Source organism: Barbus barbus, assembly GCF_936440315.1.
Source record: "Barbus barbus genome assembly, chromosome: 3".
NCBI lineage: Eukaryota > Metazoa > Chordata > Actinopteri > Cypriniformes > Cyprinidae > Barbus > Barbus barbus.
The window spans coordinates 1180341-1201620 of NC_136731.1; the positions used below are offsets into that span (position 1 = coordinate 1180341).

General features: G+C 38.6%; 3 protein-coding genes across 3 annotated transcripts in view; 2 read left to right on the forward strand and 1 right to left on the reverse strand.

Moving 5' to 3' along the window:
- Positions 1–21280, forward strand: part of LOC306856321 (uncharacterized protein) — a 1000538-nt gene that overhangs the window by 228192 nt on the left and 751066 nt on the right. The window lies entirely within an intron of this gene.
- Positions 1196–6265, forward strand: LOC306859458 (galactose-specific lectin nattectin-like). The gene is made up of 8 exons (XM_079400482.1): positions 1196–1329; positions 1637–1726; positions 1902–1931; positions 2819–2860; positions 2946–3028; positions 3123–3257; positions 5413–5524; positions 5698–6265. Exons 2-8 carry the CDS (start codon positions 1669–1671, stop codon positions 5823–5825), a joined length of 588 nt encoding a protein of 195 aa, XP_079256608.1. The 5' UTR covers positions 1196–1329; positions 1637–1668; the 3' UTR covers positions 5826–6265.
- On the reverse strand, positions 13525–20701 carry LOC306848857 (uncharacterized protein). The gene is made up of 3 exons (XM_079383609.1): positions 20643–20701; positions 17723–17877; positions 13525–16999 (listed from the first exon to the last, which is right to left on the reverse strand). The coding sequence occupies exons 2-3, from the start codon at positions 17805–17807 to the stop codon at positions 15036–15038; spliced, it is 2049 nt and encodes a 682-aa protein (XP_079239735.1). The 5' UTR covers positions 17808–17877; positions 20643–20701; the 3' UTR covers positions 13525–15035.

The window sequence follows — 21280 nt, forward strand, 5'->3', positions numbered from 1 at the left end:
CATTTCTGTCATTTATTCTTACCTACATTGGTTAACGTGTTATTTTTACATAAACTTTATGGATTTGGCGTTTCCTGAACATCTTGCCAAACTGAAATGTATTGTTTAACTTTTAAGCTTTTTGTTAGTCAGATATTTTTCAGAGTATTTATATTTGTTAACCAAAGAAGGTTAAAAAAAGTTGAAGTATTACAGTTGTTTTAAAGCTAAAAGGCTAAAACTATTCTATGTTTGACTCAAATCGAAAGACTAAAGAGTTGAATTTATATTAAGGTTTATAGGGATTTTAAGATAGCCTAATTAGCAATTTGAATAATTAAGTTACTTATTGAGTAACTAAGAGTAATTAGTAAAGTAATTTAAATACAATATTGATGAAGTAATTACTTTTTGAAAGTAACTTACCCAACACTGGCCAGGGTTATGCCATAGCTCAGTTTAGCTCAAGGACATTTAAGTAATGTTTTTAGAAACATGCCTTAGAAAAAACATTACTAGTGTGCATCTTGAGACAAAACAAAGGCGCTGATGTATTTTAAGATCAGTCTGTGCAAGTTTCTTTCAGATGAAACGGCTCAGACTTCAATTTTAATCTGGGACTAGTCTTAAGCCTTGAAACTGAAACTGGAGGTATAAGTCTTACTGTACAAAAGTGTTGACTCCCTCAATGAAATCCAACCCGAGTTTTGTGGTTGTAGCTTGAAAGCTCTAGGAGGAGATAAATTTTAAAATCTAGTCTCGGATAAAAAAGCAGCGTCTTAACAAGCAGATCAATAATTTGGCCTTTTCTTCCACAGAATAAAACTCACCATTCTATTAGGTAACGGAAGTGAACATTTGAGAAATTCATGAATAGTTTTGATGAGCTCAAGGGCACATGCAACACAACCCCACAGGCCCACGTGAATATGCCATCCACATGTTCTTCACCTCTCTCCTGGTCTCAATGTGTAATTAAAAGTCAAACCGCTTTCCATTCCTGCTATAGCTGTGAATAATACCTATAAACATAGTGAGAGTGACCAAATCAAATGTCATTATTGACACAAAGTTATCAAATAACCAAGTCAAGTAAATGTTTTTATTGACTTTAGGTTATGTAACGTGTGGTGAAGAAATCCTCTGCTTTTCCTGTGTGGGTTTAGGTGTATGATTCGGATTTGTGGTGGGTTTTGGAGACAGGAACCAATCAGACAGCAGTCTCCTCGGTGTATGAACCAAATAAAAGTAGGGAGTCGTAATCTGGTGTTGAAGAGTCAGATTTTGGACAAGCATTTGTTGTTCTGCAGAGACCTACAGAGTACTTGGACGTGACTAACTTCATAGAGGGTGAGGTTTGAGACAATGGATCATTTGGAATGCTTTATATATAATATATTATAATAATTTTTTTTAAGAAAAACAAAACATCAGCAGATATTTTTGAGAAACCAGCTTAATGATCTTAAGTGTGCCGATGCCAGGTCAATACATTTCTTTACATCTGACTTACAGTCCTAATTAGCCAAGCTTCAATAACATCTCCATGGTGGCACACAGGGATCTTGTACAGTATTGGAATTAGGACAGTGAGAACAGGTTAATAATGAATAAAAACTTATATATTTGAATATATGTTTTATTCTGTTTTTTTCAGGTGTGCAGTAGTACTGGTTGATTTCAGTAATAATGGCAGTCTGGTCTCTTTGTCTATCTTTCTTTCTGCTCTTTGCTCTGGATGCTTCAGGTAATTGTTGTGAAGTGTATATTGCCCAGTTTTCTGTTTATGCAGTTTAGCTCAAATCTCACTGACTGTCAGATTGGGTTTAGACATAAAATTGTAATCTGATCATTTCAATTATATATATGTATATATGTATGTGTGTGTGTATATATATAATGTTTTTCTTTTATTATTTCAGGGGCAACACCTCTTAATGACACAAGCAATGGTGAGACATTGATGCTGTCTTTTAGTGCGTTACATTTGTTCTGTCTAGTCGTAGTGACAAAAGCGGGGTCGTCGCTGGTGGGGTGAAAGGTGATGACGATTATAGGGGCCCATGGCTGTGGACAGCGCGCAAACACCGAACAAAACTCCTCCCCAGTTTAAACGTAGAAACACAAAAAGAGGCGAAAAGCTTAATTCGGCACCCGGGACAATAAAGCCGCCCCTACCCTAACCCTACCCCATACTCTTATTTTCAACTTTTTGGTTATTTTCTTCATTTTTATTTAAAATAAATGCCTTTCTGATGCAATATGAGATTTGAAAAGGGAGAAAAAAAGTTTGGTAAAAGGCGGACTCGAACTCGGGTCGATTGCCTCAAAAAGCAGGCGTTTTAACATCTACGCCACTGGAACTAATATCGAATTAGTGTCTTTTATTAGTGTTAACTAACTCAATCACACGTTAGTGGGCAGAGTTAGTGTAAAAGCCTTTGCCAACAAGATGGGCTATTTGCACTTACTCCGAAAATATTATGTTGAACCCGTCTTGGCGAGTACCCTTGAAAAAACTGTCGGTTATGTCTTAAGTGAACGTAAACGGTTGAGAAAGAAGCGGATGCGTTGTTTCTTAAAGTGACTGCGCCTAATTTGCTAGCTGCTGGCGATGTCCTTATATAAATTCATGAAATCCAATGAGAGAAAATGATTGCCTGCTCTTTACTGTATTACTTTTAACAAGAATTAATCTATTTTTGATTTATACAGTGAGGACTATGCAATGCTATTTTTTCAGTCTCTGTACCTGGACACCTACAAACTTGAAAAAAATCTTAAACTTTGTTGAATTTGTATCTTTGTTCTATTTATTCATTTGTGCTTTTTCACACAGGGACCATTTACCTGGACACAACGATAGACGAAAAGTGTGCACGTACGTACAATATCAATCTGATATCAGTTTAATGAAAATACAAAAGGTTTGAAGCAGCAATAATACTAACAAAACTTTATTACAGCAAACTGTGACTGCCAGTGGTCTGCATATGAATGTAGATGCTTCCGCTTTTTTAGCCGCCGGACTTCCTGGATTGATGCAGAGGTATGGGATGCCATCTAATCATATGGATTCCTTCACTTTAAGACTTGAAATTGTCAATTAGTTAAAAATAGTTTTTATGTCCTACTCTCTTTAGAAACAGTGTTTGGACTACAACGGGCACCTCGCCTCTGTACACACTGATGCGGAATACACCTTCATACAGAACCTGATTGAATCTCAAACTCAAACTTCAGCTGAGGCCTGGATAGGAGGCTACGGCTCCGTTTCAGTATGTTTGTTTAAATTCATTATTATTAGTATTATTATAAAAATTATAATGTCTTTGTCAATGGTTTTTTTCTTCTTCTTTTGTATATTGTACTTGTGTTTTTGAGTGACGTCATAGTATTAAAGAAAGATTAGGATACAGCCAATACGTTTGTCTTGTTAGTTCTACTGGGCAGTTTCTATAGAGAAACACAAACATGTTTTAGATGACTAAACATTACATTTTCATTTACATTAAGTCATTTAGCAGATGCTTTTAGCCAAAGCGACTGGAAGGACAATGAGGACAATGGAAGCAATCAAAATCTACGAAAGAGCAATGTTATGCAAGCGCTATCACAAGTCTGAGTTAGCCTAATGCAGCACACGAAGCAAGGTCTTTTTTAAATTATATAATGAATAAAAAGAAAACAAACACAAAAATAATAGAGAAGCTAGTGTTAGGTAGTAAATGAATAGAGTGAAAGTCTAAAAGAGGCAAGTATATTTTTTAAAGAATAGAATTAGAATAGAGAGTGCTAGAGTTAGAGGGTCAAATAAAAATGGAAGTGATGTGTTTTTAGCCGATTCTTGGATGCTAAAGATGGCTAAAGACTCGGCTGCTCAGGTCATTCCACCAGGAGGGAACAGTTAATTTAATAGTCAGTGAAAGTGGTTTTGTAGACAAATATCAATGCCTTGAATTTTCTGCCAGCAGCTATTGGTAGCCAGTGCAAAATGGTTAAACAGAGGTGTGACGTGCGTACTTTTCGGCTCATTAAAAAATACATCTTGCTGCCACGTTCTGGATTAATTGTAGAGGTTTGATGGAGTTGGCTGGAAGACCTGCCAAGAGAGCATTGCAATTGTCCAGTCTGGACAGAATAAGAGCCTGAACAAGGAGTTGTGTTGAAAGGTTCCGAAAGAAAGGCCCTGATCTTCCTGATGTTGAATAAAGCAAATCTGCAGAACAGGGCAGTTTTAGCAATGTGGTCTGAGAAAGTCATCAATCACAACTCCAAGGTTTCTGGCTGTTTTTGAAGGAGTTATGGTCGATGTGCCTAACTGGATAGGTTTGATGGAACAAGCAGTTCTGTCTTGGGAAAGTTGAGTTGAAGGTGATGGTCCTTCATCCAGCAAGAAATGTCTGTTAGACATGCTGAGATGCAAACAGCTATCGACGGATCATCAGCTTGGAATGAGAGGTAGAGTTGAGTGTCGTCAGCATAGCAGTGATACAATAAGCCTTGTTTCTGAATGACAGAACCTAGTGATGCCATGTAGACAGTGAAGAGTAGTGGTCCAAGAACTGAGCCCTGAGGCACCCCAGTAGTTAGATGTTGCAACTTGGACACCTCACCTCTCCAAGAACAAACCAGTGGAGTGCGGTTCCTGAGATGTCCTTTGCCAACAGGGTTGACAGGAGGATCTGGTGGTTAATCGTGTCAAAAGCAGCGGGTAGATCCAGCAAGATAAGTGTTGAAGATTTGAAATCCGCTCTTGCCAGTCTGGTTGCTGTCGAGGAGGTTGTTCTGTGTGAGAAAGGCAGAGACTTGGTTGAACAACGCTCGTTCGAGTGTTTTTGCAATGAAAGGAAGAGGGGAAACCGGTCTGTAGTTCTCTAAAAGAGATGGGTTAAGGGTGGGTTTCTTAATTAGCCTGTCTAAATGCTGATGGAAAAACACCAGTGTGAAGAGATGTGTTAATGATGCGAGTGAGTGCAGGTACAACTGCAGGAGAAATAGCTTCAAGGAGATGAGAATAGGAAATGGGAAATGGAATAGGATCAAGCAGACAAGTAGCAGGATGATTAGAAAGGATGAGTTTGGAGACTTCTGCCTCAGAGAGTGAAGAGAAGGATGTGAACGAGTGCATGTTTGCTGGTAAGATGTGCTTGACAGATTGTGGTGTGGAAAACTGCCACGTTCTTCATTAATAAAATTTAAACCATCAATGCACAAAGTCGCCAGCTGTTAAGAGTTGATGAAGGAAGGGAGGAAGATGACAAAGGAGGGAGGAAAATGAAAACATTAATGCCGTCTTATTATGTACCTGTGAACCAAGTGGTTAGTGCGAGTGTGATTTTTATACTTAAAAACTAAAAAATATATTTATTAAACAATGCCATGAATGTGTGTGATGGAAACTGAGTGTCCTTTTTGGTGTTCTGTTCACAGGAGAGATCATGGCTCTGGAATGATGGGTCCAAAATGAACCTAGAGATATGGTCTCCTGGAAAACCCGATGATAAGGATGGGCAAGATAACTGTATTGGGATGAACTATGACCGTGAGTGTTTTTAATGTTCATGAAATATCATGACCATTTTTGTCTGTTTTTTATACAGTCTGGTAGAACAGTAGTAACCTCAATTCAAATAACCAGACGAATGTAGAATAATAATTATATATATATAAATATATATATTTATATTTTTATTGTATTTTTCCTTCCTGCTATAGGCTTCAAAGACTGTAGTGACTGCATCTGTGATCGGAAAATGCGCTCGAAAGACTGGAATAACTACACCTGTTATCGGAAAATGGGTTTTGTGTGTAGCCGGATGAAAAAGCTTAATGAAGAATGTTGAATGTCGTATTGTCTTGCATTAAAGGAATAGTTGACCCAAAAATGACAAATATTTACAACAATGCTTACCCTCAGTCGATCCAAGACAAAGAGGAGTTCTTCCTCAGAACAGATTTGAAGAAATATAACTTTACATCATTTGCTTATCAATGGATCCTCTGCAGTGAATGGGTGCCATCAGAATGAGAACTTAAACAGCTGATCATGAAAACATCACAATAATCCACACGACTCCAGTCCATCGATTAATGTCTTGTGAAGTGAAGGGCTTGTAATCAAATTTTCTTTTTCATTTTTTGGTCAACTGCTCCTTTAACTAACTCTCTCTGTTTTCTTTACTAATATTTGCAAGCAGAACTCACATATATGTGCATTGTCTGAATGAAATTCCTAAAGGTTTTGGTAAACTTTGGATCTGATTTAATAAAATTCTGCATCAGAGCTGCTTTGTTTTTATCATGCCTATGTGTTGGTATAGGAAATGAACAGAAACATTTGCTAATCGAGTTGTTATAGAACAAACTGTAAAGTAATTCAATGAGAAGTGTTTTGTCAAAGAAAGAGAATAGTTGAAGATGATTTTTGTCAAAATGTCTATTTAATGAAATTACAAAGCTTATATAAAGCAGCAGTAATACAAACACCAAATTCTTTATAGAGTAACTTGTGACAGTGATTAGCCCACCTGAAGGAGATGCTTCCATTTTTTTAACACCCCAAAACTGGACCGGTATGAGATGGCGGCTTCGAATGTGGATTCCTTCATCTGACGATGACGAACCTCTCGAGCGTATGAGCTGCAGTTAACTGTAGTCCTTATGTCCTCTTGGAAAATGTCTTTGGAAAATAGTCCTTTAATAGTACTCCGACTAATTTGAAAATAGTCAATTTAAAAAACATAAATTTAAACTCAAATGGATACCTGGACAATTTTCAATCTGGTTTCAGAGCGCATCACAGCACAGAGACCGTGCTTATTAAGATAATAAATGATATTCGCTTGAATTCTGATTCTGGCAAAATATCAGTGCTGGTACTACTAGATCTTAGTGCTGCGTTTGACACTGTCGATCATAACATACTTCTAGAGAGACTGCAAAACTGGGTCGGGCTTTCTGGGATGCCACTCAAATGGTTCAGGTCATACTTAGAAGGGAGAGGTTATTATGTAAGTATAGGAGAGCATAAGTCTGAGTGGACGTCCATGACATGTGGAGTCCCACAAGGCTCAATTCTTGCACCGCTCTTGTTTAGCCTGTATATGCTCCCACTAAGTCAAATAATGCGAAAGAACCAAACTGCCTTTCACAGCTATGCTGACGATACCCAGATTTAATTAACCTTATCTCCAAATGACTACAGCCCCATTGACTCCCTCTGCCAGTGCATTGATGACATTAACAGTTGGATGTGCCAGAACTTTCTTCTGTTAAACAAGGAGAAAACTGAAGTCATTGCATTTGGAAACAGATAAAGTTCTCAATGTGAATGCATACCTTGACTCTAGGGGTCAAACAACTAAAAATCAAGTCAGAAATCTTGGGGTGATTCTGGAGACAGAACTTTTAAGTTTCAGTAGTCATGTCAAAGCAATAACTAAATCAGCATACTATCATCTCAAAAACATTGCAAGAATTAGATGGGGTTTTTTTCCAGTCAAGACTTGGAGAAACTTGTTCATGCCTTTATCACCAGCAGGGTGGATTATTGTAATGGTCTCCTCACCGGCCTTCCCAAGAAGACCATTAGACAACTGCAGCTCATCCAGAACACTGCTGCCAGGATTCTGACTAGAACCAGAAAATCTGAGCATATCACACCAGCCCTCAGGTCCTTACACTGGCTTCCAGTTACATTTAGGATTGATTTTAAAGTACTTTTACTCGTTTATAAATATCTCAATGGCCTAGGACCTAAATACACTGCAGATATGCTCACTGAATATAAACCTGACAGACCACTCAGATCATTAGGATCGAGTCAGTTAGAAATACCAAGGGTTTACACAAAACAAGGGGAGTCTGCTTTTAGCTATTATGCCGCCCACAGCTGGAACCAGCTTCCAGAAGAGATCAGATGTGCGAAGAAGAAGAGATCAACATTAGCCACATTTAAATCCAGACTCAAAATTCATCTGTTTAGCTGTGCATTTGTTGAATGAGCACTGTGCTACGTCCAAACTGATTGCACTATGTATAATCATTTTCTTTTCTTAAATGTTTTAGATTCTTTTTAAATACATTTTTATTAGGGATGCACGATTTTGGAATTCTGCCGATATTCGATATGCCGATATTTTTCAACTCATTTTGGCCGATGTCGATGCCGATACCGATATATTTATTTTGGTTGGAAACAACACCAAGTCCCTCCTGTGCAGAAATTATAAGCAAAATATTATTAATTTTGGTTCGTTTTTAACAATAACTTATTTATTAGAATTAAATAAAAAATAATAAAGGTTTTTTAACAGTACATTGAAGCTTTGAAAATAAATATAAATCAACTATATCAATCGCTGCATTTTTTCCCCCAGAAAGATGCAGTGTTAACCCTAATATTTTATTTTAAGATTTAACATTTGTAGATGGTCTAAAACAAAAGAGTTGTAAAAATTCTGAAAATCTTTTAGAGCTCATGATTTGTTTAAAAAATAAAACGTTACACATTAATGAATAAATCAGTATATATAAAATTATTTAATTTACAAGTGTCATGTTTGTGATTTTTTTTTTTTCATGTAAGCTATAGCTTCTGACCATTAAATCTGCTTTATTTAATCAGAAGCACAGTCTAAATGTTATTTGTGTAGGCTATTTTACTTTTAATTTAATTAGAAGTAGGCCAACAGCGCCCCTACTATTAAAACTACTTACCGAACGGGCATTAGGACCTGGGGGAGGCTGTCACTGCTGCCCCTGCTTGTGCTATAACTGTTTACTCTATCCCACACCGAACGCGTCATTCTGTACATGCCTTCACACATTAAATGCAGCAATCCAAAACAGTCCATCTATTCATCATTCAGACAAAACTTTGCTTCAAGAATGAGCCACATTGCTGACGTGATCTAATCGCTAGCACACCCTGAGCACATGCGAGTTAACCCCTTCCCCATATCGGCATAATTTTGCATGTCAGGCCGATGCCGATATTTACATTTAAAGTCATTATCGGCCGATTTCGATATCAGTCCGATAATATCGTGCATCCCTAATTTTTATATCATTGTTTTTATTGTTGTAATTATTATTATTATTTTTCCTATTATGGAAAGCACTTTGAATTACCACCGTGTGTGAAATGTGCTATATAAATACTGTAAACTTGTCTTGCCTTGGATGGATTATATCTTTTGTGTCACAGCTCAAGGAACTACAACAGATTGGAATCAAATGGGGGGACTCTGAAAACGTAGAGCATACAAGCAAGGTTCATTCACTCCTCTGCTCTTCCGATTCAATTGCCCGGCCCCTCCTGAGAAACACGAAGCAGTTCAATGGAAAATATGGGTGTGGCTTTTGCCTCCACTACGGTGGTGGCCCATATATTTGGGAACCACCTTTAAGGACAGAGACAGATCATTTCCGGCATGCTATGCTGGCAACACCTGCTCAACCAGTAATGGGTGTAAAAGGACCATCACCTTTGATTGAACTTGAAAGCTTTAACATGATCACAGGCTTCGTTCCAGAGTACCAGCACAGTGTCTGCCTTGGTGTAACTAAACAGATAACATCTCTGTGGCTGGACAGTAAAACACCATAAGGAAGATTGGTACTTGGGCTCAAAGACCAATGACATAGACCAGGGGCTCAAGGCCATTAACCCACCTTTGGAAGTCACAAGGACCCCAAGATCAGTGAAAGACCGAAAATTCTGGAAAGCATCTGAATGGGGGTCTTTTTTGTTGTTTTATGCTTTGCCTGTCTTGAGTGGTATTTTGAAAAAGAAATACTGGAATCATCTTTTTTTATTAGTTTTTTCAATGCACACTCTTCTTCATGATGCCATCAAAGCAAACCATGTGGATATGGCAGAACGAGCTCTTCGAAAGTTTGTGCGTAACTTTGAGAGTTTTTCAACGGACCAACGCATGTGCTAGATCAAGTAGTTAAGAGATTCCTTAGGTGGAGGGCTCTCTCAGCAAAAGCAGGGACTACAATGGCAAATGCTAATGAAAACATACAATTTTTTTTTACAAACTCCAAAATAGATCTGGCTTAAGACAGAAGTCAAAGAAGTTTCAAGATAATGTCAGAGGTTTTGGTTGCCCGAAGAAAGGTACCACATCTGTGCTGCAGAGGATGGCTATTGAAGACTTTACTGGTGACACCGTTAATTCGGGTTTATTTTATGACCGTTTCACTTGTAGCGGAGTTCTTTATCATTCCTGCAAGAGCACAACTCTTAAAAAGAGAAACAATTCAGTTGTCCAGTTAAGTGACGGAACATTCTGTGAAATTATGACCCTGGTGGATTTGACGTGTGAGGACAGGGCATCTACTGCATCCACCAACAACAGATTCTGTGTTTTAGTTAAAGAGTGGAGGAAAGTTGTGTAGAGATGCTCAGCTAAATATATCCTCAACATTTATATATGAAGTGTCTCACACCAATAATGTGTTTGCTGTCCCTCCGCAATCACTCAAACGTAAATGTGTACTGATTAGGTCTAAGCACAAACTGTATGTCATTCCACTTCCAAACAACATTGAAAGAGACTAAAACTGACTCCTGGGGAACTACTTCTGCAGCTTTACTGATGTCAATGCCAATTGTTGTTTTTAAGCTTTATTTCTGTCTAAAATTAACAATGATATGTTACGAGTTTTTGATCACTGATTATGATATAATGTATTAAAGCAGTGTGAGTGAAATTAATTTTTTGGCCATGCAATATAGACAGTGTTTACTTGGCTGTACTTGTGACATCACAATCCAGTAGCTGAACTTCCTGTCCAGTAGAACACATTTTCTTGTGTTCATATGGTGTGCTGTTGGTATAAAATTGGATTGATGTTTATACGTTGGACCTCTCTTTGACCTTGTATAAATTTATTAAAAATACTTAAATCACAATTAGCCTTTTGTGCAGAGCATATACACTTTATTAAAAAATGGTTTAAATGGCCTTTCAACGCATTTATCATATGTTTTATTACTTTCTGAAAGCAGCAATTAAGTGAATTGCAAGCATGAAGAAATACACTTAAAAAAATCCATAATTTAACAAAGTATACTACAACTTCAGGTTATTTAATAATGTACTTTGAAAGTATACTTTCAATGCATTGTTACAATGATCATTTTCAGCACATAGTTAAAAAATATTCATAAAATATATTTAAGAAAAGTACAAATAAATAAACTTCTAAAAAATAAACAGAACTTTCTCTTCAAGTATATTTTTATAAAATATATTTTTTTTAGAAAATACACTAAATTACAATTACAACAACAAAAGTGTGTTAAAAATTGTATTGTGAAAATAGTCAAAAGTATGCTGCTAATATACTTTTTGTATATTTAAAAATAGTACATTTTATATGAATATATTTGCAATGTACTATTAAAACAGGGAATATATTACAAATACAATAAAGTATACTTTTTTTCACTAGGGAAAGCCTTACAAAAATGCCAGCTTGTTGAAGGAACATCAAACATTGAAACGGAGGACACAACAAATAAAAAGAGGCCACACAAAAAGCCTCAGAGAAATCAGTCAACACTAAACAAAAGCACGGCTTTGGGTCGTTCAGGTTACAACAGTATTAAGAATCAATGAGTAAACTTTTGAACGGGGCCATTTTTATAAATTCAACTATATGTAAACATCTTTCATATGAAATATCTTATTCAGGTCAGTACTAAATAAACAATAACATGCATTTTATATGATTCCTCTTATTTTGGTCAAATAATTAACATTTTGCAGATTCTGCAAGGTGTCTGTAAACCTTTGAATTCAACTAAAAAATGTTAAATTAATTTTTCATCTATGCTACAGAATTTGCATTCAGTATTTTCCCCATGCTGTCTGTTCATCTTTATTGGTGCTGTGGAAAACAGGTTTTGTGTTTGTGTGTGTTTTCACCACTGATGGGAATAAATGTACTGGCAGACAGCGAGTGAGCAGAAGATCAGGACGGTGGTGCAGAGTGATGGCCATCAACCCCGCATGTCAACAGCTTCATTCAGTCCAAAATGATGTTTAAATGGAGGACTTCACCGAGAGGGTCAGTGGCCTGTTTGCCACCACCCACATGCCCTGCATTTAGGGGTGATGGTTATGAGAAACTTGTTATTGTTTTTTACTCATTTTAAGATAGTTTTAAAATAAATCAAGTTCTCTCTTAGGAGCCCTCAAGATGCATGTGTTTGTTTCATACTCTTGTAGACTTAAAATGCTTTCATGGCTGTAAATCGTTGATGCATTGTAGCAATTAATAAAAATACTTTTGTAAATATGTCTGGATTGACTTTTGATTGGTAATATTATTCTGAATTATAGTAGTATCATAATTTTGTTATAACTATATGTATATACTCTTCCTACTACACAATAATAATTGCACAATAGAAAATTACAGTAGAAACAAAATGACAAAGTACTGAAAAAATACAGTACGATACTGTTTTGTAGTTATACAGTACATTGTTCTACATACTGTAAAGTTGCATTACAGTAAATTGCTGTAAAACAAAATACAGTAACTTGCTGGCAATCGTGCTGCCAGTAACTTACTGTAAAAATACAGGAACATTTTTAACAGTGCATCATCACTTAATTAACCACTTCCTAATTAACTCTAACACTGCTTTGCTGTTACTTTTAACACAGTGTTGACAACAATAGCAAGCATTGTGAGAGATAGGAAATTAATAAAATAATAAGGGTGAGTTGCACCAATAAGGATTAATCTTAAATCTAGATTAAATCAAGGCTTATCTAATAATTTTGTTGCATCAAAATGTAAACCTTGTTTAAAAATAAGCAGGTTTACATTTAAACTATCATTTTGAACCTGGATTTATTTTATATTTAAAATAGATTAACTTTAATCCTTTTGCTCTCATATCTCCAAACTCAGATTTAAATCTCAATTAGGGATTCACTTTAAATTTACAGGCGTGGAGGTTTAAATAAAATTGTTCAATCAGCCACATATTGTAACTGTAGATGCACTAAGACAGAAATAGTGTGTGTGGTCTCGTCTCAAAGAGGTGTTTATTACAAATAAAAGTGAAAATTTAAGTGCACTGTGAGGGTCTTGGCAGCCCGTAATAAATCCATATGCACTGCCTCAATGTTTCATTGCTTGCTTGATCAGATGTTTGATCAACCGTATCTCTACATGCAGTTTATAAAGAAGGCTGACATTTCACAAGTTTATTTCCTTTATCGGCTAAATCAACGAATGTCAGAGACAGAGTTTAGGATAAGGAACATTAACATTGTTGCTGTTTGATTACATGGTGAAGCCCCCATGGTGGAGAAAATGAATCGTAGCTGGAGATGATAATCGCAGGCTAGAACTCTAATCCCTGATGTGTGTTTAAAATTAAGTGGTGCAACACAACTCGATTTAAAATAAAACCCAGATCAAAAAACATTGTTTCATTTAATCCTTGTTGGTGCAACCCACCCTTACTGATATACATGTTAAAACAGAGAAAGACAAATGAATCAGAATCAGAAAGACCTTTATTTACACACACAAGCAATTTATCTTAGTGTTAGAGGAGTTTCCAGTACAGAAAGTACAAACATGCATCAAAGTAAGGTAATAAAACACTAATGTTAGAGAAAATAGAAATAGTAATAAATATACAGAAAAAGGACAAATGTCCATTGACAGAACTGTGAATTTACAGAAGAAGGTTTGATGAGTTATTTACAGATGTGCAATACTGATGTGTGTTATGTGTTGTTCAGGTGGGATATGAAAACTTATGAATGATAAACTGAATAATGATAATAAAATGAGTAGAACAATAAAACAATTAATTAAAAAAAACACTCATATGAAATAATCAACAATCTGTTCATTATTTGTTCGAATAATCATTGATTAATCAGTTATCATTTAAAGCAGAAAGGGTATGGCGCAAATCACGAACTCCTTCTGACCTTAATTTATATCGAGCACTCCTCTCTGACTTCTCTGCTAATGTCTCCTCTGCTAAAAGGACATACTATCATGACAAAATTAACAATTCGCCTAACTCTCGCATGCTCTTTAAAACATTTTCCTCCCTCCTTTGTCCTCCTCCTCCCCCTCCATCATCATCTCTAACAGCTGACGACTTTGCCACGTTCTTCATTAATACAATTACAAACCTCACTGCACAATTTTCCACACCACAATCTATCAAGCATATCTTACCAGCAAACATACACTCGTTCACATCCTCTCCACTCTCTGAGGCAGAAGTCTCTAAACTCATCATTTCCAGTCATCCTACTACCTGTCCGCTTGATCCTATTCCATCTCATCTCCTTCAAGCCATTTCTCCTGCAGTTGTACCTGCATTCACACACATCGTTAACACATCCCTTCACACTGGAATTTTTCCCTCAGCATTTAAACAGGCTCGTATAACTCCACTTCTTAAAAAACCCACTCTTAACCCAACTCTTTTAGGGAACTATAGACCGGTTTCCCTTCTTCCTTTCATTGCAAAAACACTTGAACGAGTTGTGTTCAACCAAGTCTCTGTCTTTCTCACACAGAACAACCTCCTGGACAGTAACCAATCTGGCTTCAGAAGTGGACATTCGACCGAAACTGCCTTGCTTTCTGTTGTTGAAGCCCTAAGACTTGCAAAAGCGGCTTCCAAATCTTCATTACTTATCTTGCTGGATCTGTCTGCTGCTTTTGATACGGTCAACTATCAGATCCTCTTGTCAACACTATTGAGAAAGGGCATCTCAGGAACCGCAATCCAGTGGTTTGAGTCTTACCTCTCTGATAGGTCCTTCAAAGTATCTTGGAGAGGTGAGGTATCCAAATCGCAACATCTAGCTAATGGGGTGCCTCAGGGCTCAGTTCTTGGACCACTTCTCTTTTCTGTCTACATGGCATCACTAGGTTCTGTCATTCAGAATCATGGCTTTTCATATCACTGCTATGCTGATGACACTCAACTCTACCTCTCATTCCATCCTGATGATCCAACAATAACTCTAACTACTACTCTGTAATTACTCTAATTTCAGACATGCATTTTCTTTATGACTGGTTAGAGTACAAAAATTAGTGAAACTCGTCCCACATGAATGGCAGTGATACGGCTTCTCTCCAGTGTGGATCCTCTCATGTATTCTCAGATAATCGGAGCGTTTGAAGCTCTTGTCACAGTGTGAACACTTGTACGGTGTTTCTCTCATGTGAATTTTCCTGTGCAATTTCAGTGCACTATCTATAAAAAAAGCCTTCCCACACTCCGAGCAAACATGATCCTTCACACCGCTGTGTCTTTTCTGGTGTTGTTTTAAACTACCCATCAGACGAAAACTATTTCCACATAAAGAACACACATAAGGCTTCTCCTTTGTATGAACGTTTAGGTGCCTCTTCAGGAACTTTGCCCTAAAAAACGTTTTATCGCATTGATCACAGCTATATATTGTTTCTCTAGAATGAGTAAGCAGATGATCTTTCAAAACGCACAATTTTCTGAAACTCATCCCACATTGATCACATGTGTGTGGCCTTTCTCCAGTGTGGACTTTCATGTGTTCTTTAAGGCTTTCTTTTTGTGTATAACTCTTCCCACATTGAGCACACGTGTGCGGTTTCTCTCCGGTGTGGATTGTCATGTGTTCGTTGAGTCTTGCTTTACGTATGAAACTCTTCCCGCACTGATCACACGTGTATGGCTTCTCTCCAGTGTGGATTTTCATGTGTTTGCTAAGGTATCTTTTTTGTGTGAAACTCTTCCCACATTGATCACATGTGTGTGGCTTTTCTCCAGTGTGGATTTTCTTGTGTTTGCTAAGGTTTCTTTTATATGAGAAACTCTCCCCACATTGATCACATGTTTGTGGCTTTTCTCCAGTGTGAATTTTCCTGTGCAATTTCAGTGCACTATCTATAAAAAAAGCCTTCCCACACTCCGAGCAAACATGATCCTTCACACCGCTGTGTCTTTTCTGGTGTTGTTTTAAACTACCCATCAGACGAAAACTATTTCCACATAAAGAGCACACATAAGGCTTCTCCTTTGTATGAACGTTTAGGTGCCTCTTCAGGAACTTTGCCCTAAAAAACTTTTTATCGCATTGATCACAGCTATATATTGTTTCTCTAGAATGAGTAAGCAGATGATCTTTCAAAACGCACAATTTTCTGAAACTCATCCCACATTGATCACATGTGTGTGGCCTTTCTCCAGTGTGGACTTTCATGTGTTCTTTAAGGCTTTCTTTTTGTGTATAACTCTTCCCACATTGAGCACACGTGTGCGGTTTCTCTCCGGTGTGGATTGTCATGTGTTCGTTGAGTCTTGCTTTACGTATGAAACTCTTCCCGCACTGATCACACGTGTATGGCTTCTCTCCAGCGTGGATTTTCATGTGTTTGCTAAGGTATCTTTTTTGTGTGAAACTCTTCCCACATTGATCACATGTGTGTGGCTTTTCTCCAGTGTGGATTTTCTTGTGTTTGCTAAGGTTCATTTTTCGTGTGAAACTCTCCCCACATTGATCACATGCATATGGTTTATCTCCAGTGTGGATTTTCTTGTGTTTGCTAAGGTTTCTTTTATATGAGAAACTCTTCCCACATTGATCACATGTGTGTGGGTTTTCTCCAGTGTGGATTTTCATGTGATCTTTAAGGCTTATTTTTTGTGCGAATCTCTTCCCACATTGATCACATGTGTATGGCTTTTCTCCAGTGTGGATTTTCACGTGTTCGGTACGGTTTCTTTTTATTGTGAAAATCTTCTCGCACTCATCACATGCATATGGCTTCCCTCCACGATGAAATGTTATGTCAAGGTCAAGATTCTGCTCGCATGAGAAACTCTTTCCACAGTGAGAGCAAGTGGAACATATATTGTCGTTTTTCAATGAGGAGCTCCAGGATATCTCTTCAGTTTTGACCTGATGTTTCTCCGCCGCTTCATCGAGTTCTTCAATCGCCTTGTTCTCTTCTATCAGATCTAAAATGAAAGTCAAAAGTTTCAAAAGTTAGATTTTTAGCAAATCACTAAATCATTACTAAAATAAATAAAAAATCAAAGAGAGAAATGTGAAAGGAAAAGGACTTGTGAATCCTGACATAACAGTAGATTTATGAGCATTCTGATGCGTTCATTTGAATTATTAAAATATTATTTTTAAACATTACAGTTAGCATAAATTAAGCATTTTTGTAATGAGAACAACTAATAATATATATTTCATTGACTACATTTAAAGTCAGGTATATAAAATGTTTAAAATATGCCAGGGTAAAGACAGTTTTTCATTCTATGGCACCTTTAACTTGTGTTCCGAAGATGAACAAAGGTCTTACAGGTTTGGAATGACATGAGGGTGAGCCTTGTCTTGTCTACAGAGCTCGTGAGAGCTGCATTTAAGGAAAGCATGTTTCCATCAAAGACAGGTCACTGCGTTCCTTTGTGCCTTCATCGAGTTGTTCATTTACGCATTAAAGACATCCACCTGAGATTAGGTGAGTGTAAGTGTTGCATTCATTGGATAAATCTGCTTATACACATTATTAACAAAACTGTTTAAGTATGACTGAATTTAGTCCTCCAGCAACACTTTAATTTACATCTGTCTTTACAACATTCTGCAAATACATCATTCATTTCTGTAGTGCTGGACATTTAATGAGGATCAAATGAGTGCGTTCAGCTTTGAGAATGAAAACCAACCTGTTTGTTCCTCAGTCTCTTCTTGTTTGATTGTGAATGTTTCTTGGATCTTTATGTCTTCACTCTCCTCTTTAATAAACTCCATCTTTATAATCGTGAGTCACATATATCTCAGTCGCTTCAGCAGGAGTTTTTCTGTGTGTTTCAACACGTTCCTGTTCAACATTATGAGAGAAAACAACAATGCAGATTAAATACTGAGTGCATCTCAGTCAGCTCACTAGTTCAGTGGTCAGCGCACTAGTTCAGTGGTCAGCGCACTAGTTCAGTGGTCAGCGCACTAGTTCAGTGGTCAGCACGCTAGTTCAGTGGTCAGCGCGCTAGTTCAGTTGTCAGTTCGCTAGTTCAGTTGTCAGTTCGCTAGTTCAGTGGTCAGCGCACTAGTTCAGTGGTCAGCGCGCTAGTTCAGTGGTCAGCGCGCTAGTTCAGTGGTCAGCGCGCTAGTTCAGTGGTCAGTTCGCTAGTTCAGTGGTCAGCGCGCTAGTTCAGTGGTCAGCGCGCTAGTTCAGTGGTCAGTTCGCTAGTTCAGTGGTCAGCTCGCTAGTTCAGTGGTCAGTGCGCTAGTTCAGTGGTCAGCGCGCGAGATCAGTGGTCAGCTCGCTAGTTCAGTGGTCAGCTCGCTAGTTCAGTGGTCAGCTCGCTAGTTCAGTGGTCAGCGCGCGAGTTCAGTGGTCAGCGCGCTAGTTCAGTGGTCAGCGCGCTAGTTCAGTGGTCAGCGCGCTAGTTCAGTGGTCAGCGCGCTAGTTCAGTGGTCAGTTCGCTAGTTCAGTGGTCAGCGCGCGAGTTCAGTGGTCAGCGCGCGAGTTCAGTGGTCAGCGCGCTAGTTCAGTGGTCAGCGCGCTAGTTCAGTGGTCAGCGCGCTAGTTCAGTGGTCAGCTCGCTAGTTCAGTGGTCAGCGCGCGAGTTCAGTGGTCAGCGCGCTAGTTCAGTGGTCAGCGCGCTAGTTCAGTGGTCAGCGCGCTAGTTCAGTGGTCAGCGCGAGTTCAGTGGTCAGCGCGCGAGTTCAGTGGTCAGCGCGCGAGTTCAGTGGTCAGCGCGCTAGTTCAGTGGTCAGCGCGCTAGTTCAGTGGTCAGCGCGCTAGTTCAGTGGTCAGCGCGCTAGTTCAGTGGTCAGCTCGCTAGTTCAGTGGTCAGCTCGCTAGTTCAGTGGTCAGCGCGCGAGTTCAGTGGTCAGCGCGCGAGTTCAGTGGTCAGCGCGCGAGTTCAGTGGTCAGCGCGCTAGTTCAGTGGTCAGCGCGCTAGTTCAGTGGTCAGCGCGCTAGTTCAGTGGTCAGCTCGCTAGTTCAGTGGTCAGCGCGCGAGTTCAGTGGTCAGCGCACTAGTTCAGTGGTCAGCGCACTAGTTCAGTGGTCAGCTCACTAGTTCAGTGGTCAGCGCACTAGTTCAGTGGTCAGTTCGCTAGTTCAGTGGTCAGCACGCTAGTTCAGTGGTCAGCGCGCTAGTTCAGTTGTCAGTTCACTAGTTCAGTTGTCAGTTCGCTAGTTCAGTGGTCAGCGCACTAGTTCAGTGGTCAGCGCACTAGTTCAGTGGTCAGCGCGCTAGTTCAGTGGTCAGCGCGCTAGTTCAGTGGTCAGTTCGCTAGTTCAGTGGTCAGCGCGCTAGTTCAGTGGTCAGCGCGCTAGTTCAGTGGTCAGCGCGCTAGTTCAGTGGTCAGTTCGCTAGTTCAGTGGTCAGCTCGCTAGTTCAGTGGTCAGTGCGCTAGTTCAGTGGTCAGCGCGCGAGATCAGTGGTCAGTTCACTAGTTCAGTGGTCAGCTCGCTAGTTCAGTGGTCAGCGCGCGAGTTCAGTGGTCAGCGCGCTAGTTCAGTGGTCAGTGCACTAGTTCAGTGGTCAGGGCACTAGTTCAGTGGTCAGTTCAGTGGTCAGCGCACTAGTTCAGTGGTCAGCGCACTAGTTCAGTGGTCAGCTCAGTAGTTCAGTGGTCAGCACACTAGTTCAGTGGTCAGGTCACTAGTTCAGTGGTCAGTTCACTAGTTCAGCGGTCAGCTCACTAGTTCAGTAGTCAGCGCACTAGTTCAGTGGTCAGCGCACTAGTTCAGTGGTCAGTTCACTAGTTCAGCGGTCAGCTCACTAGTTCAGCGGTCAGGTCACTAGTTCAGTGGTCAGCTCACTAGTTCAGCGGTCAGCTCACTAGTTCAGTGGTCAGCTCACTAGTTCAGCGGTCAGCTCACTAGTTCAGCGGTCAGGTCACTAGTTCAGTGGTCAGCTCACTAGTTCAGCGGTCAGCTCACTAGTTCAGTGGTCAGCTCACTAGTTCAGTGGTCAGTTCACTAGTTCAGTGGTCAGCGCACAAGTTCAGTGGTCAGCGCACTAGTTCAGTGGTCAGCTCACTAGTTCAGCGGTCAGCTCACTAGTTCAGTGGTCAGCTCACTAGTTCAGTGGTCAGCGCACAAGTTCAGTGGTCAGCTCACTAGTTCAGTGGTGAGACTGAGTGAGTCAAAGTGAGAGTTAATCACATTAAATCACTTGATTAATAAACACACAGTAGCACTACAATTGAATAAAAACACATTATACAGACATTTTGTATTTAGTTATGACTTATATTTGGTATTCATTTCCTTTTTAATTATATTATATATCACACTTTGATATAAAAGCAGGTTTGTAAAAGTTATCATCATATCTTTCGTTGTTTTGGGCAGCTGTGTCTCGACAGCGCGCGGTGATTCAAGAGAGTCGACTCACTGAATCATTTTAGTGAATCAGTTGAGTTTGTGAAAAGCTGTTTCTCTCTCACTAACGTTACTTGCGTTTATTCACACTAAACCGATTCACGATACAGGATTAGATTAAATAATATCCTAACAGAATAAAGCATTGCAGTGTTGCCCTCAATAATTCTTTCTGCACTGCTTGTGAATTGATTGAACGGTGTATATGGATTAACACATTAACAAAACGCTTTAAAAACACAAACCTTTCTGCAGCTCTGATGCTGGAGCGCGACGCAGGCTTATGACGTCACATCACCATACCAAAATAAAAGTCCCGTTCGCGCGCTGATAAATTATGATACAATAAAAGAGCTGAATTATTATTATATATAATAAAATAGCTGAATTATTATTATATATAATAAAAGAGCTGAATTATTAATAAGAGCTGAATTATGATATATAATAAGAGCTGAATTATTATGATATATAATAAGAGCTGAATTATTATGATATATAATAAGAGCTGAATTATTATGATATATAATAAAAGAGCCGAATTATTATGATATATAATAAAGGAGCTGAATTATTATGATATATAATAAAAGAGCTGAATTATTATGATATATAATAAAAGAGCCGAATTATTATGATATATAATAAAAGAGCTGAATTAATTCAAGTTTTCAATTCAAGTTTATTTGTATAGCGCTTTTTATGATACAAATCGTTACAAAGCAGCTCTACAGGAAATTAAGTTTCCACAATATATTTATATATTGCAGAACCTTAATATGTTTAACTTATGGCAAAATGTGGTAATTCTGTATGTTGTCTGAGCGTTGGCATCCTCTGAGGTCCTCTGAGGGGTTGGCATCATCTTTTCTCAGGTGTTCGG